The 13,669-nt window shown below is 36.2% G+C and overlaps 1 protein-coding gene across 12 annotated transcripts in view; it reads right to left on the bottom strand.

The window, feature by feature from the left end:
• The window catches only part of Ahi1 (Abelson helper integration site 1), a 182,405-nt gene that overhangs the window by 127,870 nt on the left and 40,866 nt on the right, over positions 1-13,669 (bottom strand). For all 12 annotated transcript variants that reach the window (XR_012448066.1, XR_012448079.1, XR_012448074.1 and 9 more), the window contains 2 exons: positions 8,828-8,960; positions 6,149-6,272 (listed from right to left, as the gene is read on the bottom strand). Coding sequence is in view for 8 of the 12 variants with exons in the window: in XM_074073915.1 (XP_073930016.1) it covers positions 6,149-6,272; positions 8,828-8,960 (257 nt within the window). In the remaining 4 variants the exon portion in view is untranslated. The remainder of the gene's footprint in view (positions 1-6,148; positions 6,273-8,827; positions 8,961-13,669) is intronic.

The following is a 13,669-nucleotide window of genomic DNA, read 5'->3' as shown; positions in this document are numbered from 1 at the left end:
AGTATTTTCAAATCACAATCAAGTTTGAATGAGCAGGTGAAAAAAGTATAAATAAAATTTTGAAAATTACTTTTAAATGTTTTATTGAGTCAAGTGTGGTGGTACATGCTTCCAATCCCAGCGTTCAGGAGACTGAGGCAAGAGGATCACAAGTTTGAGGCCAGCCTGGGCGACATAGAAAGACCCTGCCTTGAAATAAATAAAATATCTTATTGTGATACTTATTAAATTTAAAGGGGATAGCTTAAGATTGACACTGTGAAAAGTGTAAGTATCTAACCATTTATGAAACTGTTCAAAACATAAAGTGCTGGTAGAGGATCCAAAATGGTGACTGGGACACAGATGCAGACAGTGTGAACTCTGTGAATCAGGGATCTTGCTGAGATGCTGGAGCCACCCTTGGCAGAGGTGAAGCACCAGGCAGAGTTGAAACTTTGGCACTCTGAACCCCTAGCCCATGGAAGGCTTCTCCACGCCAGGATACACTGACAGAACAGGCGGGCTGCTACCCCCACGCCATCACTGGCAGCCCCAAACATGCTTGGGAGGGAGACCTTCAGCAGACCAAACAGGTGAGCACCAAGCGTCACACAATATCCCTCAGATACCCCTGGGATAAACCAGCATAACCCCCTGGACAAACTGATCACCCCCACAAAAGAAGAAAAAAAAAAACTGAATAAACAACAGAACTGAAAACTAGCACACAGCAGAGGGGGCAGGAGTTACTGAAGGTGCACTGGAGAAGGGTGGAGGGGCAAGGAGCCAAAGTTGCACTGTGAACCATCAGTAAACAAACGGCAAGAGGGCCGACAGCGGGTGGGTGATAGGCTACTGCCTGAAGCAGGGAAGGAGCAAAGGCAGCAGACTACAGGGCTCAGACCTTGGGCACCCACAGTCAGATGGCTCTGCAGCATTGAGGAACACCAAACCATCACAACACTCAGACAATGGCAGCCAGATGACAGATCACTGACCTTGCCCTTGCCCCTTAACCCAGGGTAAAGGGGCGAGGAAGACACAAACCCCTAGTAAACAACCATAGAGATAAGCCAACTCCAAAGCAGGACAACTAGTAGACTGCAGAGCTGCCACACCTCACTGTGGGAGAAGCTGACCAAACAGCAGCTGCTGAAAGACAGAAAAAAAAAACCAAAAACAAAACACTACCCACAGGCCAACCACCTGGCAAGACTAAGACAGAGATTCTGCTTAAAAACCAACATTAGGACTGGATATTGGAGGAGTAACATCAGAACTTCAACTAAGACTGAAATTCTATTGATCCTGAACCTGGAGTTTTTGTTTGTTTGTTTGTTTCTTGTTTGCTCATCTCTCCCTGTTGATTTCTTTGGGGGTTTTTTTGTTTATTTTGTTTTGTTTTTTGTTGATTTTTTTTTTGTTGTTTTATCACTGTAGATTAGTTAATACTAAATTACACCCAAACCAGGGAGAGAAACAGCACACACACAATTAGCTAAAAACTTAATACAGCTACAAAACAAAATTTAACCAAGGGAAAGAAAACAGGTGACTGAAACCACCAACTAGCCTATCAAGACCAGATACACAATACCAACAGGAACAATGGGAAGAAGAAAAAGGGATGGAAACCATTCACTCCAAAAAAATAATTTAATACAGGATTCAGAGGGAAATGAAGAAAATGGATACCCAATTCCAGATGCCAACAAAACAAAGATAAACAATGCCAAGGAACTCAATGATGTCCACAAGAACACCCTTAAAGAAGATATCCTGCAAGTAATCACTGAAGATTTCATGGAGATGATACTAGACATGGTTAACCAAAATGTACAAGAGACACTCAAGAAATGTGAAGACAAGAAAAACAAAGAACACAAGAAGACATAGGAACAAATAAGTGAAATCATAGGAGCCCTAAGTAAACACCAAAGTGAAACAGAGAACACAATAAATAGGGAGATAAATGAATTAAAGACGAAAATAGACAATATTATATCGGAAGGGACCCATGATATGGAAAACCTCAGAAAAAAGAAAGAAACAGAAACACAAAACACATGGAAGGCCATTCCAGCTGACTAGAATAAGCAAAGACAGAATCTCAGAACTTGAAGATGAAATGGAAATTCAAGGAAAAACTGAAGAGCTATTAATCAAACAACTCAAGACCTGTGAAAGGAATATGCAAAAACTCACTGACTCCATCAAAAGACCAAACCTGAGAATCATGGGCATTGAAGAAGGAGAAGAGGTGCAAGCAAAAGGAATTCATAATATATTCAATAAAATAATAACAGAAAATTTCCCAAATCTAGAGGAAATTATGCCCATTCAAGTACAGGAAGACTACAAGACACCAAACAGACTTGACCAAAATAGAACTCCCCATGACACATTATTAAAACAAGCACAGAGAACAGAGAAAGAATACTGAAGGCCATAGATAGAAAAAACAAATAATATACAGAGGTAAACCCATCAAAATCACAGCAGATTTCTCAATGGAAACCTTGAAAGCAAGAAGGGCATGGAGTGAGGTTTTCTGGGCACTGAATGAAAATAACTTCAAGCCTAGGATATTCTACCCAGCAAAACTATTATTCAAAATAGATGGAGTAATGAAAGTTTTCCATGATAAGCAGAAACTAAAACAATATATGACCATCAAGCCACCACTACAAAAGATTCTTCAAGGAATTCTGCACACAGAAAATGAAAGCAAACAAAACTATGAAAGGACAGGCAGTACCAAACCACAGGAGAAGAAAAGGCAAGAAAGTAGAGAGTAACAATGATTCAGCTACACACAATCAAACCCTTAAACAACAAAAACAACTAAATGACAGGAATCACCACATACCTATCAATACTAACAATGAATGTTAACGGACTTAATTCCCCCATCAAAAGACACTGCTTGGCAAACTGGATTAAAAAGGAAGACCCAACAATCTGTTGCTTATAAGAGATCCATCTCATTGACAGAAACAAGCACTGGCTTAGGTGATAGGCTGGAAGAAGATTTACCAAGCCAACAGCCCCTGAAAACAGGCAGGAGTAGCAATACTTATCTCAGACAAAGTAGGCTTCAAACTTACACTGATAAAATGAGATAAAGAAGGACAATCCATATTAATACAAGGGGAAATACACCAAAAGGAAGTAACAATTACCAACCTATATGCACCCAATGTCAATGCACCCAATTTCATCAAACATACTCTGAAGGACCTAAAAACATATACAGACTCCAACACAGTGGTAGTGGGAAACTTTAATAACCCCCTATCACCAATCGATAGGTCAGCCAAACAAAAAATCAATAAAGAACTTCTAGAACTAAATCACACCATAGATCACATGGACCTAGCTGATGTCTATAGAATATTTCATCCAACTTCTGTACAATATACATTCTTCTCAACAGCCCATAGAACCTTCTCCTAAACTGATCATGTCCTAGGGCACAAAGCAAGCCTCGGCAAATATAAGAAAACAGAAATAATCCCATGGATTCTATCTGATCACAATGTATTAAAACTAAAACTCAACAACAAAAACAACAGTAAAAAACAGGCAGACAATTGGAAGCTGAACAACACATTGCTCAATGATCAATGGGTCATTGATGAAATAAAAGAGGAAATTAAAAGGTTCCTGGAAGTTAATGAAAATGAAAACACGACCTACCGAAACCTATGGGACATAGCAAAGGCAGTCCTAAGAGGAAAGTTTATAGCCATGAGTGCATACATTAAAAGAACAGAAAGATCTCAAATCAATGACATCTCAAACTCCTAGAGAAACAAGAATAAGCAAATCCCAAAACAAGCAGAAGGAGAGAAATAGTAAAAATAAGGGCCGACAATAGGAAAAGGGGACCAGGAACTAGAGAAAAGGTTAGATTAAAAAGAATTAACCTAGAAGGTAACACCCACGCACAGGAAATCAATGTGAGTCAATGCCCTGTATAGCTATCCTTATCTCAACCAGCAAAAACCCTTGTTCCTTCCTATTATTGCTTATACTCTCTCTACAACAAAATTAGAGATAAGGGCAAAATAGTTTCTGCTGGGTATTGAGGGGGGGAGCGGGAGAGGGTGGAGTGGGTGGTAAGGGAGGGGGTGGGGGCAGGGGGGAGAAATAAACCAAGCCTTGTATGCACATATGAATAATAAAAGAAAAATGAAAAAAAAAAAAAAAAAAAAAGGGCCGAAATCAATGAAATAGAAACAATAAAATCAGAAATGCAAAAGGGGAGATAACAACAAACACCACAGAAATCCAGAAAATCATCAGAGATTACTTTGAGGACCTACATTCTAATAAATTTGAAAATCTTGAAGAAATGGACAGATTTCTAGATACTTATGACTATTCAAAATTGAACCAAGAGGACATTAATCACTTGAATAGATCTATAACACAAAATGAAATTGAAGCAGCAAGAGTCTCCCAAAAAAGAAAAGTCTAGGACCTGATGGATTCTCTGATGAATTCTATCAGACCTTTAAAGAAGAACTAATACCAACCCTCCTTAAACTGTTCCATGAAATAGAAAGGGAAGGAACACTGCCTAACTCATTTTATGAAGCCAGTATTACACTCATCCCAAAATCAGACAAAGATACCTCCAAAAAAGGAAAACTATAGGCCAATCTCCTTAATGAACATCAATGCAAAAATTCTCAATAAAATAATGGCAAACCAAATCCAGCAACGTATCAGAAAGATCATTCACCATGACCAAGTCGGCTTCATCCTAGGGATGCAGGGGTGGTTGCACATACGCAAATCTATAAATGTAATATAGCACATTAATAGAAGCAAAGACAAAAGCCTCTTGATCATCTCAATAGATGCAGAGAAAGCCTTCGAGAAGATCCAACACCACTTCATGATAAAAGCTCTAAGAAAACTAGGAATTAAGGAAAGTACTTCACCATTGTAAAGGCTATGTATGACAAACCTACAGCCAACATCATACTTAATAGAGAAAAACTGAAACCATTTCTTCTAAAATCAAGAACGAGAGAAGGGTGCCCACTATCTCCACTCCTATTCAACACAGTACTGGAATTCCTAGCCAGAGCACTTAGGCAAGAAGAAGACATAAAAGGAACACAAATAGGTAAATAACTGTCAAAATATCCCTATTTGTAGATGATATGTTCCTATACCTTAAAGACCCAAAAAACTCTACCTAAAAACTCCTAGACACCATAAAGAGCTACAACAAAGTAGCAGGATACAAAATCAACTTACAAAAATCATTAGCTTTTCTATACACCAATAACAAACAAACTGGGAAAAATATATAGAAACAATTCCATTTACAATAGCCTCAAAAAAAATCAAATACCTAGGAGTAAACTTAACAAAGAGTGTGAATGACCTCTACAAGGAGAACTACAAACCCTTGAAGAAAGAGATAGACTACAGAAGGTGGAAAGATCTCCCATGCTCATGAATTGGTAGAATCAACACAGTAAAAATGGCTATACTACCAAAAGCAATCTACATGTTTAATGCAATTCCCATTAAAATCCCAATGACATTCATCAGAGAGATTGAAAAATCTACCCTAAAGTTCATTTGGAAACACAAGAGACCTCACTTGGAAGTGAGGTGAGGTTGGGGGGAGAGGGAGTGGAGAGGGGGAAGGTGGGAAGGAATGGCTCAAATAATCTATGTACATGTAAATAAGTGAATAAAAAAATTAAAACATAAGGTACTTATTCATCTGCTTCCTTTACACATATGTACTATTAGCACCACAGATTCTAGTGCCTGCATTCAGCCAACGGTGAAGACAGAATCTATGCCACAAAGGGCTTATATTCAAGGAAAAAAATTCTCCAGTGTTTAATGACATTATCTATTTTACATTATTAATAAAACAGCTTACATAATAACCATTTAAAGATGGCAAGGTCTGGAAATGCTACATATTACATAAATTAAGATACTTAAGAAAAATGCCTTGAAAAAATTTTGTTATGATTTATTTAATCAGTCAGTTTGAATGATGGCTATGTATAATGGTCCCTTCAGAGGTAAGCATAACTGAAGCATAAGAGTAGTTCACATGTATATTCTCTTAGCTTCCCTCAATGTCAAACAGCATTCGCAGGGCACACGTCTCGAGCATACGAACCTGGCAGTGCCATCAGATGATGAAGTAAGGATACAGCGATCATCTTTGGACCAGCAAAGGTCATAAATGATGTTAAGGTGGCCACACAGTTCTCTCATGAAACGTCCAGAAGGGATTTCATATACTAACAAAAATACTTAGAAATTAGTAGGTTATTATTTCTAATAATATATATAATTTATAACAGACAAAAGTTAAGCACTATAAAATTATAACTGAAAATATTTTCAGTGTAAATAAAATATAAAAATCTACTCAAGAATAGTTTTTCATTTGATTTAGACACAAAAATTTATACACAAAATTTCATGTGAAAATTTTATAATGTACTTTAATATATGATCAATTGTTCTCATCTCAAAGCAATCACCCAAGAATCTTTGATGACCAACTTACTAGTCGAATAATAAATAACATTTACATTGCAATTCACTTCAAATATTCTATAATTTGGGGTTTCATGAATAAAAGTATTATTTACTTTAAAATCAACTAAATTCTAAACACAATAATAACTATTTGAAGTAATGAGAAGTTTAAACTGTGCTGTGTCAGAAAGAAATTCTACTACTAAATGACAGAGAGAATAAGGGAGTTAGCAGCAAATCAATCTGATAGACAAAGCACTATTACATTTCATACACAATGAAACCTAAAATAATGATTAATTCAGAACAGTTTCCAATCTCTACTTCCACCTAGTGGTGAAATCAATTACCCTTTAACACTGGCAAAAATTCTCAAAATAATGCTTAGACTCTAATAGGTAAGCAAAGCTTATAAGAATCTGAGGAGTATTTATTCAAGAAAAATATATGAATCTATTGAGTTTTATGGTGACTTGCCCTACTCTGAAGCTCCCTAAAAGCTCCACCCCCAAGACAGTCTCGCAGTTCCCAGCAAGGCTCCATAGTCAGAGTTTGGCTTTATCTGACCTGCTTTGTGCAGGCTTTATTGAACAGCCCTAATTTTGGGATGCATGATGAAACAATGAGTGGCATCATTTAACACTGTAGCTACCCGAAAGGGTGGTACCAGCTGGGGCTAAGAAAAAGTTCACTAAGAACCTAAAGTGAAAAAACTAGGAATGAGATAGCCACAAGGAACTGTGCAAAGGTTCCAAATCTTCCTGGAGATCTAGGACTCCCATGCATATCTATAAAGGGCTGTGTGCATAATTCCGAAACTGAGGGAGTTTAGATGCTAGTCTTTTATCAACAAAAATTTAAAAATCATCCACTATTATCAACACATTCAGAGAGCTAAAGAAAACCATGCATGGAGAACTGACATGTAAGAAAGAAAGTATCAGTAAAGAAATAGAAATTATTTTTAAAAAAGGACCAAACAAAAATTTTAGGATTGAAAAGTATAATTACTGAGATAATTCACTAGAGAGGTCCAAAAACAGACTTGAACTGACAGAAAAATCATTAAGCCTGATGATAGGTCAATTGAGTTTATCCCATCAGGAATGAAAGTAAAAGAAGGAAGAAAAGTGAGTAAGGCTCAGAGACCAATTAGATACTACCAAATCTGCCAGCATGGGCATAATGGAAGTCCCAGAAGACAGAGAAAGGGGAAAACAGAACATTTGAAGAAATAATGACAAATACTTCCCAAATTTGTGAAAACATTAATTTGTACACTGAACAAGCTAAAAAAGTCAAAGTTTAGACACACCATGATCAAATAGTTAAAAACCAAAGACAAAACAAAGATTCATCTTCTATTCTTTTAAGATTTAAACAATAAGTAGATCTAAATCTAATACAGACTTTTTAATAAAATCATTTAAGTATAAAGTAACACATTTATCACAGAAAAATTTAAAACATAAACCAGAATGCAACTTTCACTACCCAAAAGACAGAAATCATTATTAATATCTTGAAGTATATTTCCCAAGAATCTTTTTTTCCACTCACACTTAAGTTTTCAATGAATTTTATAACAGCTTAGCAGTAATCAAACTGCACAAAAACATTTTATTTTTAAAATGTGTTATTCATGGGTAGGAATATTTTTTAATAAATGCAATGCTGCTGAGAAAAGCGAATCAACCAAGAAGTAACATGCTATGCACAGACGGGTGAAGGTCCACATAAACCAGTGCTTGGGGCAGCTGCCACGAGAAGCTGGCTTCTTCCTGCTGAGGAGAGCTGGTCTTCATCATTGAGCCAGGAGTAAGGGAGAGTATTTAATGTTCTAAAGCAGTATAATAATGCTCATTAAATAAAAAACCTCTTACAGCTATAGAAATAATTTTTATTGGACTCTCTGCTGACTTTCCAATCATCTAGGTTCTCTGCAGTCAATTATTACTGTACAACAAATTTGTGGACTTTGATAACTCAAATTGTTATGGCTAATCACAATGGGCTACATTTTCCTATTAAACTTATTAATCCTTCATGTTTCTAAATTTATATATTTAAATAGTGAATGTTTATATATATCCTTCTCCACATTTAAAAAATTATTTAACATCTTTCATCTGACCACTCTATTTCTGAACAATTGGTGCACAGTAATTAATGTCTTTACTGGAAAAAAATCTAGTTTTTTAATTTAATAGTACTGGGAATACTCAAGTTAAGATTACAATGAATATTAAAAATGAAAGTATGTAGGCTACACAGACTACAATTAGATTAAACAGATAGGATTATTTCTCACATATAATTGGATATCCATCCCGGCTGGCACAGGCTGCTGCTAATATTCTTCCATTATGGGAGAAATCAAGACAAAAACACCCTCGTTCTCCTGCGTTTAGTGAGAAGAGATGCTTGTTTGGGATACGGCAAGCCTAAAAAACATACATTTTAAAAATATAAACAAGGGAATACTAATATCAAAGACTATTACTTTCCATTACTATAGTGAATTTTTTCAGAGTTTGCTGTGATACAAAAAAAGAGAAAACCAAGTAACAAGAATGACGAAAAGTCAGAAAAATACTTTCTAAACAGAGAATCGGTTCTCCATAAAATTAATTGCATTTGTTCTTCATGTCTAAGTAGTACTTAATTCATCTGAAATGTGAATAGAAAAATTTCAGTATCTGATACTCTAAAGCTATCACTGCCACATTGCTTTTATTTTCTTTTTTAGTGGTGAACGTAACACAACTTATTTCTTTTGTTTATTCACATGTGCATTCATTGTCTGTGCTTTTATATAGCCACAGAAAAGAATGCATGTCACATCTTTAGTCCATGACAGCAACAAATAAGTCATTTTCCCTGAGGTCACAAACTTGTTTTAAAACCACAAATGCCATATATGTCCCAGGATGTATGAATGTTCACACATTCTCTCTTAAAATAACCACCCTTTGTGGCTGCTTCCAAAATATACAGCAGTCCCCAAACCCCTTATCTACAGTTTTGCTTTCTGTGGTTTTGGTTACTCATGGTCAACCATGGTCTGAAAATATTAAATGGAAAATTCCAGAAATAATTCATAAGTTTTAAATCGTGCAGCATTCTAAGTAGCATCATAAATTCACACTGTCTTGTATCCTAGCCTTTGTACAGCATGCTCATGTTGTATGTATTACAGTACTATTAGTAGCAGTCTTGGTCATCAGATTGACTTTTAGATCACAGTGCTGTGTTCAAGTAACCTTTATTTAACTTAATAATGGTTCCAAAGCCCAAGAGTAGTAATGCTGGCAATTCAAATGTATCAAAGAGAAGACACAAGATACTTCCTTTAAATGTAAAGGTGAAAGTTCTACACTTAATAAGGGAAGGGAAAACAGTTATTTACTGAGGTTGCTCAGATCTATGGTAAGAATAAAACTATTCATAAAATTGTGAAGAAGTAAAATAATTCATGATGATTTTGCTGTCATACCTCACACTGTAAAATTTATGGACACAGTTGAGTGATAAGAGTTTAATTAAAAATGGAAATGGTACTAAACTTGTGGGTGGAAGGACATGAATAGAAAAGATGTTCCAATTGACAGCAATATATTATCTCAGAGAGTACTGTGCCTATATAACGATTTTGATAAAAGAGCCCCTGAAATGAATGATAATCTATACAAGGTTTGGTATTACTTACAATTTCAGACATTCACTGGAGACTTTGGAACATATCCCCTGGGAGTAAGCTGGGGATTACAGTATTTTCAAAGTAATCTTCCTAATTTCTGTTTTCATTCCCAGTTATAGACAAAACCCAATTTTTCTGAGTAATACTAGAAAATACTATCTACTTTTAAAAACCTTTCCTAGTTCTACCTCTTCCAATCCTCAATGGGTCTTAGTTTCTATACTTCTTGTTACTCCAAAAGTTACACATGTACTGAGTCCTAACTGTACACCAGAATGTTGTACCTTATGCCACTGAGTATTTTCATTACAACAAACCTATGAGTAACTATAGTCAGCTAAGAGTAATCATTATTAGCTAAGTATAGTTAATAATGATTATTTGGAAAGTCAAGCACAGCTTAGTGGGCCTAATCAAAGACTAGCAGGCTTGCTTTTGAGACTGGTATGTGTTTACAAGCAGCAACTCAGGAGAAAGCATGATGAGCAGTTACTAGGATTATGAAAAATTCAACAGACCTTTGTTACTTGTTAATCATGTATCAGACACTGTGCTACCTACCACTTTCCTCGATTCTCCAAACAGATGATTAAGGGAAAGTGTGGTAAAAAGAAGACAAAAACTGAAGGAGACATTAAGAGTCATTATAACCACTTGCTGCTGCTGCTAGAGTAGCAAAGTCTAACTTTCTATCTCTTGTATCCATCTCTTTTCATTTTTGCCACCACTAAACCAAGGTGAGGCCCTCATCACCTCACACATCAATATATCCTACTGTACAACTTCCCACATGTCATTGCCAGCATTAATTTGTCCTAAAATATGATTAATTCCACATTTCTCATCTATCCCAAACCTTCCATTATTTCTCACATACCACACAAACAAGTACTGGGTTACCATCCACCATCCAAGATACTCCATAATGTGACCCTAATCCTTCACACCACTTATCTCTTCTACAAACTGAGGTTTCTAGTCAGGCAAGTCCTGGAGTGTCTAATAGTAGACGTCCTTTTCACTTATTTGCCACTTTGCCTCTGCATGCAATACCCTTCCCTATCTACCTTCACCACCCATAACTTGGTCATCTGTCTACCTCAAGCTCCAGCAACCTGTTGAATAAACTTCTTTCCCTATTCTAGTTCACCTTCTTCATGCTGCAATTCTCAAGCTTCTGTAGTTTATAGATACTTAAAAATGTCTTCAGGGCCTTCAAAAGCTATTTATGTAGCTGTATCTATTGATATTTATATTAGAAACTGAAATTGAGAAAAATTTTAAAATTAATTCACCAAAATAGAATAGCTTAGATCTATTAAAAAGTAATGCAAATAACACCTTTTATGAAAAATAGCCACATAAAATGAAGTGTTGTACTTTGTTGAAAATTTCTTTAATATCTGGCTAGACATTTATATCTACTTCAGCATGTGCTCTCAAGATATCACATGTTGTTTAGACTCTGAAGACTTGTGAGACAATGAAAATGGAAAAAAAACCCAAAAAAACAAAACCCAAACAGAATCATTATGGAAAAGACCTTATAATCACTATGGAAAAGAGTTGGCATCAAGCAATCCCTGATAGCATTTCAGGACTCCCAGAGTCTTGAACCACTTTGATCTATGTAATTATATTTGTGCCTATTTTCTTCAAGACTCCACTTTAAAGTAAACAATATTGTACTGCTTTCTTCTTTCTCCATCTAATATGGAAGGTCCCCAAGGACATAATCTGTTATTCTCTCCATATTACTGGTTGAAAAAATTGTGACAAGAAGTATTTCAAAATATTGGAGTTAGGAATATTTACATGGACTTTACTGATTGAGTATCTTTAATTCAAAAACCCAAAATCTGAAATGCTCCAAAATCCATAACTTTTTACAGAATTTTGGATTTTTGATTTTCAGATTAAGGATGATAAACCGGTATTGTTTGTAGTGCTGAAACCACAATAAAGTGATTTTAAAACATATCTTTAAAACCAGTCTCAAAAATAAAGTCAAATGTGATGCAAAACACAGAAAATAAAGAGGTCTAAGAAAATAATCATTCTTATTTCTACACTGGATATTTGGATAAATTTCAAGTAGCAATGTTTCAGATGCAAACACTGCTAACAAAGAAGGAAAACTATGGTAAAAGCTTAAATGCTGCTCAACCAGAAGAATCTGCATGTTTATTATCCCCATCAAAATGTGATTCAAGGCCGGCATGGGGGCTCACACCTGTAATCCTGAAATACTCAGGAGCAGAGACTGGGAGGATCATAGTTTGAGGCCAGCCCGGGAGGAGAAAGGAGGGGAGGGAAGTTAACAAGATCCCATCTCAACCAATAAAACTGTTTGTGGTGGTGCACACCTGTCATCCCACCTACATGAGAAGCATAAACAGGAAGACAGTTCAGGCTGGCCTGGGCAAAATGTGAGACCCTATTCCCAAAATAACTAAAGCCAAAAGGGCTAAAGGTATGGCTCAGGTGGTAAAATACCTGCTAGCAAAGGTGAGGCCCGAGTTCAACTCTGGTGCCACTAAAAACAAAACAACAAAAAATGTGATTCAGGAAGAAACTAGGACCTATAAAAAAATTCATGAATCCACAAACATGTAAGTAACTCTCACAGATATCAACAATCTGTTTTTTGAGTGCTACAGGCTGAATCATGTCCCCTCCAAAACTCTTATGTTAAAGGCCTAAATCCCAAGTACCTCTAAAGTAACACTAGTTGGAAATAGTGTATTTTAAAAATATGGCTGAGTTAAAATGAGGTTATTAGGGAAAGGTTATAATACAATAAAGTTTTTGAACATATAAGAATAGGAAGAGACACCAGAGACATCTACACACAAGGAAAAGACCATATGAATAGGCAACAGGGGAGCAGCCATCTGCAAGCCAAGGAGAGGTCTCAGAGGAGATTGGCCTTGCCAACACGTTGGTATGTGCTATGAAGTGAATGTCTGTGTCCTCTCAAAATTCGTGCTGAAGCTCTAATCCCCAATGTGATGGTATTTAGAGGTGGGGCCTTTGGGAAGCAATTAGGTTATGTATGGAGCCCTATGAAGGGGATTATTGCCCTCAGAGGAAGAAACATGACGGAGATGCTCTCTCTTTCCACCAAAGGATACAGTGAAGATGTCTGCAAACCAGGACAAGGACCCTCATCAGGAACCAAACTGACTAGAACCTTAATCTTAAGATTTCACAGCTTTTACAACCATGAGAAATAAACGTCTGTTCTTTAGACCACTGAGTCTATAGCATTTTGTTATTGAAAACTAATACAACTAACCACATGCTCAAAGAGCCTAAGATAGGTACTCTTATTATTATTATTATCATCCAAATGAATTAATGGAGAGACTAAATTGAGGTTAACAATAATAATCTGACTGCTTTAAGTAATAAGCTAGGTACCCTAGTAGCTACTATTGTTTTTAAGGTGAT

Source organism: Castor canadensis, chromosome 1, assembly GCF_047511655.1.
Source record: "Castor canadensis chromosome 1, mCasCan1.hap1v2, whole genome shotgun sequence".
In the NCBI taxonomy this organism is placed as follows: Eukaryota; Metazoa; Chordata; class Mammalia; order Rodentia; family Castoridae; genus Castor; species Castor canadensis.
The sequence above is the reverse complement of the archived record's forward strand: the minus strand, read 5'-3'. Positions and strand labels throughout refer to the sequence as shown.